The 17873-nt window shown below is 37.4% G+C and overlaps 1 protein-coding gene across 3 annotated transcripts in view; it reads right to left on the bottom strand.

The window, feature by feature from the left end:
• The window catches only part of MYCBP2 (MYC binding protein 2), a 225675-nt gene that overhangs the window by 28830 nt on the left and 178972 nt on the right, over window positions 1-17873 (bottom strand). For all 3 annotated transcript variants that reach the window (XM_056109890.1, XM_056109889.1, XM_056109888.1), the window contains 7 exons: window positions 15220-15387; window positions 12303-12460; window positions 10080-10279; window positions 8307-8456; window positions 3124-3284; window positions 1918-2074; window positions 1248-1472 (listed from right to left, as the gene is read on the bottom strand). In XM_056109890.1, the coding sequence (XP_055965865.1) occupies window positions 1248-1472; window positions 1918-2074; window positions 3124-3284; window positions 8307-8456; window positions 10080-10279; window positions 12303-12460; window positions 15220-15387 (1219 nt within the window). The remainder of the gene's footprint in view (window positions 1-1247; window positions 1473-1917; window positions 2075-3123; window positions 3285-8306; window positions 8457-10079; window positions 10280-12302; window positions 12461-15219; window positions 15388-17873) is intronic.

Raw genomic sequence — 17873 nt, 5'->3', positions numbered from 1 at the left:
TTTTTGATAGTGTCCAGAGCCTCCCATATACAAAGCTAGTATTTTCCCACTGAGCCACGGGACTGGCCTTAATACCATTAAATCTTTAAGAATTATGGGACTAGAGACATAGACCTTAAGGATGAGTAAATTTTATAACAAAGAATAATCTTGGAGAGTTGCACACTTTGCTACTAACAGTGTATATTAACTGTTTTATACCAGCTGACTGGGGGCATAAAGGTATAAACAAACCTCCAGGGTGCATAGAATAACTTTGAGGATTTTGTGCGAAAGGATAGCAGGTATCAACTTACTTTTATTTATTTATTTATTTATTTATTTATTTATTAAGTAGGAGTTACCCCTCAAGTGTGCTGGGGGCGCAGAGCTACTCTCTGGTTGCTTGGTTGAGTGCTTAGGCCTAGTGGTAATGGGAGACCACCAGGGTTACCCTGGCAGTTTCGGGGGGAGGCAAGGAAATGTGGTACTAGGGACAGAGTTCAGAGCCTTGCAAAGGCTGACTATGTGCTTTGGTTTAGTACTTGAGCCATCACAATGGGGCTTTTACACAATGTTGTTGATTAATATTTTACAAATAAAAAATAAGGATAGTTAGGAAAGACTATAAAGGGGTAAGAGCTAGCATAAGAAACTTAAGGCTACTCACAAGTGTACTAAATGCTATCAAAGAAATATAAACAATCCGCAAAAGAGAAAGAAAAATGGAGGGTGAATGAGGGGAAGGGTTCTCTGCTGTGTCTTGGGAGATTAGGGCGAAACTGATAGATTCTTTTTTTTGTGGGGTGGAGGGGGGCCCATACCCTGCAGGATTGGGTGGCTAGTCTTAGTTTTGGCTCCTTGCTTAGGGCTGATCCCTGGCGGTATTCAGGAAAACACATGGGGTGATGGGAATTAACTTGGGTCAGTGGTATACAAAGGCAAGTCACTTACCTCCTGTACTATCATCCCTCAAGTCCTAGGGAAGTTTGGAAGAGTTAAATGCAGAAATTCTAAGCCAGAGCAAGGGCACAGATGTAGAAAATTATAGAGTAGTTATTTAATATTCTTAGCTGCAATTATGGTATATTTGTAATGAGACCTTGCTTAGAATTGGTATTTCACAATGCCTCTAGTCACATTTTCAGACTTACGGAAATATAAAATGCTGTAACATTTAAGACGAAAATATTTTTTTGTTTAACTCAGATATAGGACTGCAAGTCTGAAAAGAACTAATGGGACACTAATTAAATTTTATTTCTTACCCCAAGATCTCGTGAATTATCTACGTGAACAGACACATAGCGGGCATTGATGCCTTTTACACAGTTGATAGTGATATTCTTCGTTTTGTTTTTATCCTCATCTCCTGATTCCCAAAAAGTTTCCGTGGAACCATCTGTCAAACTGCCGATCATGGCTGGTCGGCTTGAAGTTTTTATGTCAACAATGCTGGTTAAGTCTTTTAGGCACATCACTATGCATAATTCCTACCAGAAAGAAATATAATTATGATGTGCAAACATAAATCTTCCATGATAATACGTTAAAAAAATTAAAAAATCAAACTATTTGTAAGCACCTTTCAGTTTATCCTTTAACATGAAATATTAAATTTATGAACATTAATCTATAAAAAGTGTAACATTAAATATATATATATATACATACACATACATATATACATATATATGTATATATGTGTACACACACACACATTTTGGCTTTTTGGGTCACACAGAGCAATGTTTAGGGGTTATTCCTGGCTCAGTACTTAGGAATTAACTCATGGAGGTGCTCAGGGAAATATGGGATGTCAGGATCGAACCTGGGTCGGCCACATGCAAGGTAAATGCCCAACCTTTTGTCCTACTGTTCCAGTCTCTACCATTAAATATTCATAGGATAATACAAATTAAAAGTTAAGCAACCAACCTGATTCAGAGCTTCAAAACCAGACTGTATACTGATGCTAAAACTCTCTTCGCTATCTCCATCATCTGATTTTGACAATATATTGTTAATGTGATGGAAGACATTGCTCTGGTGGAGGAACTGGTGATCAGATTGTTTGAATTTCAGACTCCAGCACCTAAAAAAGGTATAAAGCAATGTATGAAGTGCTTCTTTTCCAAAAATTTCTTGAAAAATATTCTGCAACTAATATTTCAAGAAATCTTAAATCTACTGTTAATTCTCCTAATTCAGAAAAAAAGCAAACAAAACATGTTTAGTTGGCTTTCTGGTTGAGATGCAATGGTAACTTCCCGGGAGAAGGAAGTTATAAGGGAAATTCACTTATCTTATCTTTTTTGGGAGCCTCAAACAATTATGTTATTCTACCACTGATCCCTGACCTCACTGTACAGATAAATTTGACATATGAATTTCCAGGCCATAAAGACTATTCAATTATATTTGAGACAAATGGTTATTCTTGGTCTCAGACTTATTAGTGTCATAATTCCATAGTAATTCATCAAAGTATAATACATCTTGTTCTTTAAAAATCTTGAGGAGACAAAGCTTTTCCTCTACCAGTCTTGCCATTATGGAGGAGAAAAGTGAAACCACTGCATCAATCTATTTATTACAAAGATCAATGCAGGATTTATTTGTATATGTGTATCTAACAACATGGCTCACAATATTAAACTAATAATAAAATTTCAGCTGATTTGGACTTCAAAGTAATGAAGCTCTCAAGGTAATTCTGGGATCAAAAACCTGTATTTTCTTTTTTTGAAGAGTCTTAAAGAATGCTCAAATCAAAACTCTATTTTGATTTCTGTTCTTAAGATTTCAATTTCCCTTTCCCTTGTTGGAACATTTAAAATTCTACTCTTGGGCAGTACAGAACAAACTGGTTTGGGGGTAGGACACAGGGAAAATGAGACTCACAGACCATGACCACTTAGAATACTACAACATTTATTTTCATATTTTACAGAGAGGCAAAGAGGAGTGAGCTAAGAGTTGTGAAAAAATAAAATTATGACAATAATGTCAGAGATGCCATTCCCATAACGTAGGGACCCTCTCTATTTTCCTATTTAGAGAAGCCCTCAAATCATTTTGTGCTTTGAACACTACATAAATTCTTTTTCTCAAAGTGCCGAGAATACGTAGACATAGAATTACCTTAGGGCCATTTGCTGTAATGAGCTGCCACTGGGCAGAGACATCATAAGATCGGAGATAGTTTGAAGCAAGCGGTGAAAAGTGTGGGGTAAAGGATGAGCAGCTTCACCTGCAATCACTATATCTGAGAGTGGATGCTCACAAACTCTTGTATCTTTCTCCTACAACAGAAATTGAAAACAAGATGATATGTGTGCTGGAATGATATTGTATAACAGAATCATTATGTATATTTAGAATAATTATATATATGGATACATAACAGTGATGTAAACTGATACCAGAGCAAACACACACACACACACACACACACACACACACACACACACACATATATATATGAGTTATAAAATTATGTTTGCACTAATTTAGGGAAAAACAAAGCGGCTACTCATCATCAATAAAACCAACCAAAGAAATGACTATCGTATATATGTACCCATTTAATGTACTCACAAATGTGTTAGCAAACTGAACCTAAGTGTGAATGCAGAACCAAGTCCCTCTCTTAGGGAAAACTAAACCCAAGCTGCTAACCCAGAGCCAATCAAACTCTTTTAATCAAGTGAGTTTGGGGGTAGTTCGTTATGTAGGAATACCTGTTACAGATGTGTTACAATCTTGTATTACATTATGAATTTTGTCTGTTTTTCCTTTGCAGTTCTGTCCCTTTTAATTTAATTATTAAAAAGTTGTATTAGGTGCTTTTACATGTCTAGAATTCATCTTTCATTATTTTGTCAACAGATTCCATTACTATAATTTTTTTAAAAAGTCTGATGTGAAAACAGCTGTGTGAACTTAATTATGGTTTATGTTTATTCTTTTTTTTACTCTTCTATTCTCATTTTCCTCATCTAGAACTTAAGAAAGACGAGGACTCCAGAGATGGGTACAAGGGCTGAAGCCAAGCATCCATTCTTGCATGCTTTAAACTGGGTTCGACAGCCAGTGCTGCGGTGTGCTGAGTACCAGATGGTACCCTCAGTCTGGAAGGATCTAGGTTAGAAATACAAGAATAGATGCTCAGGAAAAAAAAATCACACATTTTTTTCCCTGGTTGATAGAACTCTGCTCCAGGCTGTTTTCCCTTGGGGCACCCCAGAGGGAGGAGGATGAGAGCCCTCCCCGCCCAAGGGACCCAGCCCGCATAGCTGACATCTACTACCCAAGAGTCGCCATGCTTTAGGCCACTTTGTGGCCAAGAGACACATCATGGGACACTTCCTACACATTGTCCATAATGACCACACCATGTTTGATGGAGTTCAGACAGTAGGCAACAGATTATATATATATATATATATATATATATATATATATATATATATATATAACTCTTGGAGTGCTGGGCAAGCTACCGAGAGTATCCCACCTGCATGGGAAGAGCCTGGCAAGCTTCCCGTGTTGTATTCGATATGCCAAAACCAGTAACAATAACGGGTCTTATTCCCCTGATCTTGTAAGAGCTTCCAATCGTTGGGAAAGACAAGTAAGGAGAGGCCAGGGCTGGAACGAATAGTGATGTTACTAGCTCCAGGTCGAGTAAACTGGAGAACACCAGGATGACAGTGATACAGTGATAGTTTTTTATCTTTTAAATAAGTTCTTTACTTTTCTAATTTGTACATATTTCAGACGTTATTTTGAATTTGGTTCATGCCACGTCCCATTTTTTGAACCTTCTTTGTGTCATTTTTCTCATTTTTATGTGTTTAAAATTTTTACACTATCTACTTTGCTTATTTAGTGAAGCAAAACAGTTTTTATTTAAATATATTTAGAGAGATGTGAAGTCAGAGAAAGAGAGAACATGGGTTTCTCAGAGGGAAAAAAGCCTGCATCTGGTTTACTTTTGGTCTATTTACAGACTTGACTCTCCAGTCTAAAAATAACTTAGTTATATCAAGCTTGATTAAATAAATCAAGTTTGATTAAATCAATCTCCTGAACACTAACCCAAATTACTTGCTTTCTGATATATATGCTATTGCTATATTTCAGTATTAAAATTTAAAAATTACTCCCATAATAAACTGTTCCATTTCATTTATATTTAATTTTTTGCAGTATCAGGTAACAAACCTAGGGCCCTCACACAAGCAAGGCCTGCGGTCTACTGGGGAGCCCTCTCTGCACTCACTTCATTGCTTCCCATACAGATTTTTGCTATCATGTACTCTTACTTTTACTACTTTCTTTCTTTTCTTTGTATTGTTGTTGCTTGGATCATGCATGACAGATCAAGTGTTGTACCCAAAATGCATTAGAATTTGCCTTTGGTGAAAATTTATTTGCGGCAATCTTTTTCTTTTCTTTTTTAAAATTGACCTTGAGTTATATAATTACAAAGTTGTTCATCATTGCATTTTGGTTATACAATGTTCCACCACCCATCCCTTCACCAGTATGCATGACCTTCCACCAATTTTTTGGGGGGAGGGCACATCTGGCGATGCTCAGGGGGTTACTCTTGACTCTGCACTCAGAAATCACTCCTGATGGTGCTTGGGGGACCATAAGGAATGCTGGGGACTGAGCCCAGGTCGGCTGCATGCAAGGCAAGTGCCTTACCTGCTGACCTATCTCTCTGACACCCCCTCTTTTTACTTTCTGAAAATGTCTGATTTTGTCCTTGTTCCTCAAAGACTGATGTACTGGATTGATAGTTTTACTCCATGTTGATTGAAATTATCAACTGAATGCCTTTAAACCAAAGCTGTCTTTTTAAAAAATAATTTCTGTAGAAAATTTATCATTGGTAAGAAATATTATGTAATTTCAGAGGCTTAGCTTCTCTCTCTCTCTCTCATATTCAATCACCCACCACCAAAGTTCCTGTAACGTGCAATTTAGCACTAAAAAGTCAACTGTGATTATCACTATTTTTCCTTTGAATGCAATGTTTTTCCCATGCTTTAAAGATCTTTTGTTTGTAGTGTTTAGATTTCTGGTGTTCTGACCTGTCTGCTGTTTTCTTTTCTTCATTGTACATGAAGTTCATTGAGCTACTTTTATTTCTTGTACTGGTGATGCTGAGGAGCTTCATGCAACACTGCTTGAAGGTTAGTTATGCAGTGCAGGAGTTCAAATGCAGAACTCTACCACTTGAGCCAAACATCAGAACTGATTCAACTCATTCAATAAATTTTTACCTGTAATCAATTTCCTGTCCAACACTGCCACTCTTCTATTCTACTCCTTCTGAGAGTCTAATTAGAAAGGTGTTAACACCTGCTCATTTACTTTCCATAAAAATTTATTTTATTAACCTTCTTGTTTCTTTGTAATGAATTCTATCTAATCTATTTGACTCAACAATTTCATCATTCTAGTTCTAGTTTAATGCTTTTTAATTATACAGGCTGCCTCCTATGGAATCCCTGTCCACTTCTAGTCAAACCAAGAGTTTTGTGTTGTTTTGGTTTTTGGTCACACCTGGCAGTGTTCAGATATTACTGCTGCTCAACACTCAGATGTAGGATAACATTGGTTGTCATTTCTGCCTTGCCACAGGGAGCTTAGGTTTATTGGGTTACTCCCATCACAGTGCTCCCAAGGCACTCCCATTCCTCTGTGTTTATCTGTAACCTCTTTCTTTGTGCTCTGCTTCTCCAACTTGTCAATCACCTTTGCCTCCTAATCATACTCTGTTAACTTGTAATAAATATTGCTTTTCTCTTCTTATGTCCTTTGCATAGTTAATTCAGAGCAATGTCATTTCTGAATAGACACAAGAAGAGAGTTAATGCTATGCTTTTGTAACTTGGGAGTTAATTGACTCCAAATGACATTCACTCCTGGACATCTGTTCTCTCCACTTAAGCCTCAGTTGTTCTTACTTACTAGCACCCCAAAAGCAGGGTCCCGACGAGGGACTGGATGAACCCAGGGCAAGCTATGAGCTACCCTGGCATTGAAGTGGGCCAGGCCAAGTGCCATAATACTTAACTGTAAGAACATGGTCATGGACAAATTCTGTCATGATCCAAAAAGTAACAACTAGATTAGGACCCTGCTAGGGTTAGGAAAGATTAATCTGGCCTGAGCACTGTAGTCTGGGATTATAGCGAGATGTCCCCAGGAGAGCCACCCTAGAAGCTTAATGTATCTCTTACTGTGTCCATACAAAATGACTAATATTAAGAAGTAGAATTTAGATGAATGTTTAAATGGTTATTGGACTAAGGAAAGGAGAAAACCCCCTAGGTGGTATTTCGCTTTGAGCAGATCTCCTGGCTGAGGAGATCAGGAAGGGCTCTGATATGTTCAATGTGCTACTGGACCTGGGGAGTGGTTGCTACCACCATTTGGAGGGTGTGAGAGACTATAGGGACCTAGGAAGGTGAGTCGGGGTGCGGAGAGACTAGCAAGGGGAACAGGAAAAAAACGGGAATGGGGGGCTTAGTGAGATTCGAACAGGTGTATGGGGAGAATGGAATAAATGGCAACTGATCACTATCCAGCCTGGCCCTTGTCTCCTCTTTCATCTGCCCTTCGCATCAGCCATCCCAGGTGGGGAAGCTGCTTGAGACCACTGAACCCAGGCGGTGAGAGCGAGCCTGGGGCTTCTCATTTGTTTTATGAATACACACTCAGGGATTGCTTCTGGTGGGCTCAGGTGGCCATATGGCTTGCAAAGGATCAATCCTAATCGATCATGTGCAAGGTTAAGCATTCTACCCACTGTACTATCTTTCCAGTCCTAATCAAACCAAGATTTTTGAATTTATGCATTTGCACAGCACTACTTTTACCATTTGACGGCTTACCAAAGAGCTGAAAATTATGATATTTTATGTAAAATTCTTTTACTATATAGTCTTTCATGTAGTTCAGTGTTTCTTAAGTTTTTTCCACACATGATCACACATTGCCTGTGAAGTATTTATTTGATCCCAGGTCTAGAGGTACACAAAAACATTTAAAAACTTATGCTTTAGTTGACAGCTCTATGATAATGTTCTGTACAAAATCAGAACTGACTAATAGTGCACTTTTTCTAGACAGCAAACCTGCACTAAGTAAAATTAGTAAGTTACTTATGACACTGAAATTTTACCCATGTTTTTAGGTTATGCAATCTGTAAGTGACCTTGAACAAATTATTATACTATCCCCACAGGTGGTTTTCTTCTTATATAAAAGACGTGAACAAGTAAAGTAATAAAATCCTAACTCACCTGTTCTGCATTTTCTTTATTTGTTTTACTTTCCTCATCCTCTTCTTCCTCAGGTTCCACCGGAGCAGGAGTCAATGATGCCACAAAATGCCAGAGAATATCATGGAGAGACGTTGTTTGGATGACATTACAAAGAAGCCAGTTGAAAGCCTGAATAAATAACAATGAAATGAGTCCAAGAGAAAAAAATAGAGTGTGAGTAAAAAATGGCACGGCCTTTCTTAGTAACAAAGTACTGTCATGCACAATTGGAAAGAAAGATACTAAAAACTATGTCATCTATTTCACTGAATAATGAATATGAGTGCAAAAACGTCAATAATTTGATTTTAAAAGTGTATTATGAAAAACAGTATTTTATGAAATATAATACCATATAAATTCAAAAAAACACTATTGCAAAATTATTAATGTCAGTTTCTTCAGAAATATCTTTTTTATATACTACCAAATCAAACCACCTTTTTTTGCAAAAATTCATCTTAACATTAATTTATTCTAGCATATCTTTTTTTCCAATTTATGATTAATGCAGCAGAATCATTGTAAGGCTCTATGTAAACTTTATAAAAGCAATCATTTATTGAAATATGTTCATATTATTCACGTAAATGAAAAGTGGCATGCTTGATAAGGAAAAATTTACTATGTACAAGTGTATGATAAGATTTATATTTATATACGTGTAAGTGTAAGCAATTTTATTTTCCGAGACTAGAAGACTTAGAAAATTATTTAATTAATTAGTAACTCAAAAGTCTTACTTAATTCCATATTTCTTGCATGATATTACATTGCATGAGAATGTAACTGACATCACATTCTCATTAAAGATTTTTTCTCACTAGTAAGTAAAGTAAAGGCCCTCCCGTTGATCATCGATTTGCTCAAGCGGGCCCAATAACGTCTCCATTGGAGACTTTGTTGTTACTGTGTCTGGCATATCGAATACGTCACGGGGAGCTTGCCAGGCTCTGCCGTGCGGGCGAGATACTCTCGGTAGCTTGCCGGGCTCTCTGAGAGGGGCGGAGGAATCGAACTCGGGTTGGCCATGTTGGCTGCGTGCAAGGCAAACGCCCTACCCCTGTGCTATCGCTCCAGCCCTAATAAAAATTTAAAAAAAAAAAAAGAAAAAATGTAAAGGAAGATAAAAAACAAAAAAGTCTTTTTCCGAGGTAAGGGGCAGGAGCCAGACATAATATGCTGTTCTGGGCATACTCCTGGCAGTGCTCAAGGGATGAAATGTGGTGCTGGGGATCAAACCGAGGTCAGCTGTGTGAGGTCAGTGTCTTAACCACTGTACTGCCTTTTTGGCCCCTACAATTTTTTTTTTTAAATAAAAGATAATCTTAGACTTCACATAATAAAGCAATATACAAGCAAAGGTCTTTAGAAGGATTAAATTTGTTTTTGTGTGTGTTAACACGTGTGTTTTGTTGCTATTGTTGCTTTGGGGCCACTTACAGCTGTGTTCAGGGCTTTCTCCTGGATCTTTGATCGAGGCTGATTCCTAGCAGGCTTTGGGTATCACATGGTGTGCCAGGGATAGAATCTGGATTGACTACATTAAAGCAAGGGCTAGAGGGACTAAGTTTGGCACCCTAAATTATATTTGCAAACTTGAGAATTTAATTTTGATATGAACACAATCGATGGATAAATGCTTCAAAATTTGCTGCTCTTTCTGATTGGCAGAAAAATGGCATCATTATATAGAATCACCATGATATCTGTATGATTAGTGAGTCAAAAATTCCATTAATATATTTATACCTCCATAGCAAAAACTCGACAAGCCGACTTCCGTAAGGCCTGTTTCATTGCTATCTCAAGCCCCTCTAGATCATGATGCTGTATCACAAAAGCTAAAACTGGCCACTGGAAATTTCGTTCTCCTTTGGAAAGGGAGCTGTGGGCTGAGATTAGTCGGGAAAGCTCAGGAGACGGATGTCGCAGGAGGGAAGAACCAACTTCTGTTAAAAAGAGAGAAGAGTATTAATTTTCATAGGTAATATATAGGATTTGTAGAATTAATATTGAAAAATAATACCACCTAGTTTTTGAAGAGGGTTTGGGTCATGGAGCGATGTGGTGCAAGGAACTGAATCAGGGTCAGTGAAGCAGTCACCTGCAAAGCAAGTGCCTTATCACCTGTACTGTCTCTCTGTTCCTAGAAACTATTTTTTTTTTGGACACAAATCATACTGATTTCAATATTTATTGAGTGCAAAAAGATTAAACTGAAAGTCATAAGCTACTGGTGATAAAGGTGGGTTTTAAGTCTAGTTCATGCTTTCTCAAATACCCTAAATGCTAAGGTATGAATTTTGTCTTTATCAGATCATTTTTGGTTTTTGGGTTATATTCCGCGATGCTTAGCAGTTACTCCTCGCTCTGCACTCAGGAATTACTCTTGGTGGTGCCATAAAAACAAATGGTGTGCTGAAGATTGAATTCACGTTGGCTGCATTAAAGGCAAGCGTACAACCTCTATGTACTATCATTCCAGCCATTAACTTTTGTCTTTAAATGTCCTTATGTGTGTGTGTGTGTGTGTGTATATATATATATATATATACACATGCATAATATACATGTACATAATATATGTCATATTTTTACATACATGTATAAAATATAATTATAAAAATGAAATATAAATATATATGTCTATATGTTATATATAATTCACAACCTTCCCAAAGGGTTTTATTGTTATTATCTCTCTTTTTTTTTGGTGGAGAGGCGGCACCTAGTTCAGTGAGCTGGGTTGCTCCTGTCAGTGTGCATAGGCCCACGCAGTTGCCGGAGAATCAAACCTGGGGCTCCTGCCTGCAAAGCAGGCCTTCCAGTCCTTGAAGCTGTCTCTCGAGCCATAAAGCACTCCTATGTAAGAATGGCCCCTCATTAAGAGCTCAGAGCCAGGGAGACAGCTCTCTATGAGCTGCTATGAAAGCTTTGCATGCGGAAGCTCCACATTCAACCCCTGGCACATCACAGTCTTCAGAGAACTGCTTGTTGTAAGCAATTAACAATGAGCCAGAAGCAGCCCCCAGCTACATCTGTTCCTGTGAACGATAAATTCTTGCCAGAGAGTCAACTATGTTTTCCTTGAAAATCTTCAACAATATATAATAATCTAACTATAAGTGCTGAGCAAGATCTTCATTCTAGTGCAGCAGACTGCCTGATAAAAATTATTGTCATATTACCCTTTCTTTATTTTTTATTTTTTTATACATGAAGTAAGATGGTTTTTGAGCTACTGTAATTATTGATAACATACGTAACTTCTTTTCACTGCTAAGAACTTAAATATTCTCAACCCTCTCTTCCCTGAAGGGCAAACTTGTGAGGCAGAGGGTAAAGGTAAAGGTAAAGGCCCTCCCGTTGATCGTCGATTTGCTCGAGGCAGAGGGTATGTTAATTGAATAGTGGGAATTCTTTCACAATGTATAAAATACCAAATAATCACTATGTACATCTTAAGTATCTGACAACTTTGTCAATTATATTTCCATGGAAAAATAATTAAAAAAAAAAGGAAACACTCATATTCCCTAATTTTATTATCCATTCATAGAGGTAGTAGAGAGTGGGGAGGTAACTGTCAAAGAATGAGAATGAATAAACATTAGATTAGAAACCAAACAATATTTATTAAATATTAAGTAAAGTACCTAACAAAAATTTAATGATCAAATTCTTAATTTTGTTCTTGCTTTTGTGTTCTTATATGTTGCTGGGGATTAGCATATGCAATGTATAAGCAATGTATGCAGTGTATAAGAATCAAATTATTCTTGAATAATTACTGGATGATCTTTGGATGGTTCTTCCATGGACACAATAAAGAAGCAACTTATGGGTATGGCACATAAAATAACATCAGAATTTAAAAATTATCTATTCTAATCCCTTCAAAACTAAAAAATTTAGAAGTTTGCATATGTAACCATTTGGATTAGTCGATCTCCTTTTCCTCTTTACACTTACCGGTGTCTCCACTATTAACTCTTCTTCTGGGAATGGCTTTAACTCTTGCAGGTAAAATGGAGTGTTGCTTATCATATTCAGAAGCGACAACTGAATATGACCTTTGGAAGACAGTTCTTTTGGCAAGGTCAGTATCTGTTATGGGACTAGTTTCCAAACTGTAGATTAAAAGAGGTGACAAATGAAAATTTAGGAAAAAAAAGTGACAGAAGCATTATTATATGAAAATAATTTAATTATGTGAAGATATATTTTCAGGTAAAAAAAGTCAAAGACAAATACACAACTTCTCTTTACATCATAATTTGACTTTTCCAAAAGTAGTGAAAGACTGCATCTTAATGCTCTTGATTTCTTTTTTTTCCTGCTTTTTGGGTCGCATCCAGCGAAGCACAGGGGTTACTCCTGGCTCTGCACTCAGGAATTACTCCTGGTGGTGTGGAAGCCATGCTTCTAACAGTTGGGAAAAAGACAGCTCTTGTATTCATATGCACACTCAATGGCAGGGATGAGTGAATATATACCTACAAAAGTCTGAATGAAAGCTCTAATGCACAAGTTATCTGGGTTTCTTGAGACCTTTAATTGCTGTGCTGCATGATAGTGAAGCTGTGGGAAAGAGGATTCCCTTGAAAATTCCTAATGTCTTCTGTGATATTAGTGAAAATTCTTAGGAGTTTTTACAACAGAGGTTTAATCTTGACTTTCCTGGGGTTTTCATTCACTCCTTCAATGTACCTTTCTCTAAACTAGATGGCATTATAAATGGTTTCCAGAAAGTCCATTTGAATATTCTGTTTCTTTTCATGGCCATCCATCACTTCTGCAAACCTTATGTAATGTGTAACTGAAGTTAGTACATAATTTTCTTGTTGATTTCAATATATTGGTGTTTTCCTGTTGATTTTAATATATTGATACCTGAGACAAGAAGTTCCATCATCTATTGTTTTACCATATTTATTTAGAAATTTATTCCACTTAACTTTGATACTAATTTTAATAACTTCCCAAAGAATCCCATTTATGAGATAATCTCAAAAGATTAGTCTTTAACTCTTAAAAAAATTAAGCTATCTTTTCTAGATACATTTTATTATCTTGAAAGGCTATATCATATCCACTGGAGAAAATTTCAAGAGTAGTTCCCAAAATTCTGATGAATAATCCAACATAGGGGAAAGTTGCAAGTAGTTTCAATGGAAAAAATAAACATCATTTGTACATAAAAATGCTCATTAAAGTATCTCCTGTATTAATATAGATTAACATTTACACAATGGCATGTGTTAATAAGCATGCTCTTTCTTCAGCATGTCTTCAGTACTAGAGATATCATGTTCATGATTAATAATGACTGAAGTCCTATGTCATCTAAAGCTATCCTTGATTAGTTAAATCAAGTCTCAGAGATTTTTCCTATACAAGATCTCCTTTACTTATCATTTTTTCATAATTTCTATGACTCATTGTCGACTTAATCCAATAATATACACCAAGCCAAAAATCTCTGACTAAACTATCAGTTTCTTAACTGACATAGTGAAACAATCTTTGCTTTATCATGCCATTATTTCTTTCAAAGTTTTAGTGGCGCTTTTTCCCTCTGGAAAGAAAGATGGCAGCTCCCTCGGAGCTATATGGAAAGTCAGGTATAAGCTGGTTGTGATGGGGCGACTGAAACCTCATGGGAAGGGGGGCGCTCCCGGCTTGTCCTTCATACCCTACAGAGGTCACTAGTTGCCCCCCACGAGTGGCTCTCCCTCTCCAGCACAGCCATGGTTCCAGAAGCACAAGGACTTAATGCAGAGCCCGGCAGTTTGTGGCAGAAAAGTGAATGGATTATGCGTTAATCCACGCCACCATGCCTGCCGGGAGGGGAAAGTGTGTTACTACCTTCCGTCTTTTTCCCTCTGGAAAGAAAGATGGCAGCTGCTTTGAAGCTTTATGGAAAGCCAGGTATGAGCCAGTTGTGACGGGGCGACTGAAACCTCATGGGAAGGGGGGCATTTCCAGGCTCGTCGTTCAAGCCCTACGGAGATCACGAGTTGCCCCCCACAAGCGACTCTCTGGCACAGCCATGGCTCCAGAGCCATAGAAACCAATCTCATAATTATCTGACTCTCAGCAGAAATACTTCCAGGCTTAATAAGTAAAATACCAGAAATGCAAAATCATTTGGACATCATCTGATTCTTGTAACCAGCTGTAGAAAACAAATTATTTCACAATGCCTTTTCAGCATGTCTGATTTGGGGGCGTAAACTCTAAATAATAATGGTGCATCGTTTGTTGAAACAATGAATCTAATCAAAGTAGATAGAGTGTTAACTAGAATTCATCTGTCTCACAGGCATTGGGAGGGTTGGGAGGGGAGGTTTATTGGGGTTCTTGGTGGTGAAAAGTAAGTACTGGTGAAGGGAAACGTGTTTGATAATTGCATGACCGAGACTTAAACCTGAAAGCTTTGAAATTTTTCCCACAGTGATTCAATAAAAAAAAAGTTTCAGTGGCAACTACACTGATGTCACTAATATGGTGGCAGGGGGAGGCATACTGAGGAATTTAAGTAAATTCAAGAGGTATTTTTAGCGCTGCTTTTTCCAAAAGACATATTCCAAGCATTGTCCCAAAGTGATCTTCCTATTACGATTTAACAGAGAATTATATAACATATAATGGACTCTTTTACTAATAATATTTACTTAATTAACATTTATTTCTAACTCATCTAAATACGCTTCAAAGAACCTAACTTACACACATATGTATGCTTTTCCTTACTGCTCTCATAATAGAGCTAACTTAACATTCCTCTTAGGTGGAAGGATGTACAAATGACTTTCAAGACATTCTTTTCCAGTCAAAGTTTTTCTTCCACCAAAAACCATTCAAAGGAGGGAGAGAATGAAAATACCTCGGTGGCATAGACTTCATATTACTCTCAGGTTCTTCAAAAACATTAGGACTGGCATCAGGAGTTACGGATATGTATGGGGCAGGCACAGACGTTGAACGCAAATATCTCATTTCATCCTGGAAGAGGTTGTCATCTTGATAGCCAACAAAGTTCTCATGATGATGCCTGCAGTAAATCAAACTCAACAGCTTAGTGTATGAGGGCAATAAAACACTGCATTTTTAATATCCTCTGTGAAAGTAAAAGCAACAAAAATCTACTTGGAATTAGTGGTTAAATATTAAAATACTAGACCTGACCACAAGACATGGCTGAATAGACCACATCAGGAAAAGAACTCTTTGGGAGGGAACAACCAGAAATCAGCTCTGAAGAGATTGGACAATGTTAATACTATTGTGAAACACACAACAGAACAAAACCTGTCTATAACTGCAGAGCAGACCTGGCAGAGCTTGGAAATCTAAGATGTGTTCCTACTTCACTGAAAGATGGCAAGCTTATCTCCAGAGTCTGCCACTATCAGCAGGAGATACCCTCAGCTGATTGTGGAGGAAGGATCTGAGACCACAGTCATGGAGTCAAAGAATGGGTCTAGTCCTGAGAGGAAACGGTGTCATGAGGGATTCCTATCTGAGCTGATTCCCCCAACTCAGTGCAGCAAAGCAATTCAAAGAAACTGAGAGAGAACTGAAATCCTCAAAACCAACTTACCTCCCAACCCAATCTTTTCTTGTTTTGGTCAACCCAGCCCTTTTTTGTCACAAGAACCACAGCATCTCTTAGTGGAATAACAAGGCAAATAAAACATAGGCAATACTTTCCCGGATTCAGACATTATAGATACATTTGGAAACTTAACCCCAATGGCAAGGGGAGTAAGAGTAACAATCTGATGACTTCAAATTATAAATATTTTTACATAACAAAAGAAACTAGAACAGGTACTAGTTTCTTTTGGGGATTTGGCTGAAGTGCCAGAGCACTTGGTCTGATACATATTTTAAAAAAAATTTTCAAATAAAAGGACTGAACTCACTTCCTTTCTGCTGAGACTCCTGTCTTCTAGTGTTTTGTTATCTAACCCATTAAACCAGGTGCCAAGCTAAAATATCTGAGTGCTATAAAAGTCATGGTACTAGCTGTGATATCACTTTTAGGCCATGATTTCTAGATTTCATTTAATAATGATTTCCTGATGTTAGTCCTATCAGCATGGCCTTGGTTTAAGCTCATGATGCTTCTTGCATGGTCTAATAAAATGAAGGCAGTAAGCCTTCTGGTAGGAACATAGTATTATTGAGTTCTGAGAAAGATTAGATATAGGTGCTTGATGGGTCACAGTCCATTCTACAGAGAGTTAAAAATAAATAATTATATAATATATAAAATATATAGCATTTTAGCTATCATGTTGCACAATTTGATTCCTTTATTTTCAAACTGAAAGAGTTGTTAACTTAAGTCCACCAACCTGTCAGAATGAAGCCAAAAATCTGTTGCATTTGGCATACCTGATTTCTTAGTTTCAAATGCAATAAATCTTATATTTTTAATTTCCTGTTCATTCTATCGAAATAGTAAGCACAAAAATTAAAAACAACTCCATCACCACCACCACCACATAAATCTGCTATACTGACAGGACATAATTCCAAAATAGAATTTGATTGGTAATTCATATCTGGAGGCAAGTTTTGGAAGTTAATGTTTGCCAGCTTATGGAAAATATCCAAATTTGTTGTATGAAAAGGTTTTTTCAGAGTGTGAACGTATAATGAATGAAGGTATATGCTGTACCTAAGTTTAATAGCATCAAACAATATATGATGGGCAGGCGAGTCACCATCTCCAGTCATGCCCTCTTAGTCAGTTTTCACACGAGTAACTGCATCTACTGGATGTTCTAACAAGAGTCATTCATGAAGCTGTTTGAAAGTCATCTCTTTTCTCTACAGATTAAACCCAACTTCAGTATAGCTTACAGAGTCCCATTATTACCAGGCTCAAGGGAACCACTTTTATTTTTTACTCCAGCAGTAAATGCTTTTTCATCTGTGGCTTCATACATGAGGTTTATCCGAGGGCTACTATTCTTCCAGTCACCTGACTGACTGATTTTCTAGTTATCTTTCATGACTCAGTCCAGATGTTTGATACTCTGGGAAACCTTTCTGTTTTCCTTGGGGAGAATAAGCCCATCAGTATCTTTCATTCTCCAACAGCACCCCTCCTTTTATATTCTGAAACTGCTATACTCTTCATGTAATATTTTCAATGTTTCATTTATAAGTCTGTCTTCCCACCACAGTTTAAGTACACAAAAACTAGGATTTCGTGGGGGCAGGGAGAGATGAGGAGGACACATCTGGCAGTGCACTCCTGTATCGTTTGCTAGGGTCACTGCAGGCAAAGGAAAGCAAAGGTGCTGGGGATTGTACCCAGGAAAGTCAGGATTTTAGTAGATTTGCTAGTGTCTTTGAGGGCCAGAACAAAGTTATTACACAGCTGTGATCAATTTAATGTTACCTGGATGACTATTTTAAAGTATGGAGAACTATAGTAAAGGTAAAGGTAAAGGCCCTCCCGTTGATCGTCGATTTGCTCGAGCGGGCCCAGTAACGTCTCCATTGGAGACTTTGTTGTTACTG

The sequence above is a fragment of the Sorex fumeus genome, unplaced genomic scaffold (genome assembly GCF_029834395.1).
Source record: "Sorex fumeus unplaced genomic scaffold, SorFum_2.1 ptg000008l, whole genome shotgun sequence".
In the NCBI taxonomy this organism is placed as follows: Eukaryota; Metazoa; Chordata; class Mammalia; order Eulipotyphla; family Soricidae; genus Sorex; species Sorex fumeus.
This window is presented reverse-complemented; position numbering and strand designations above follow the sequence as displayed.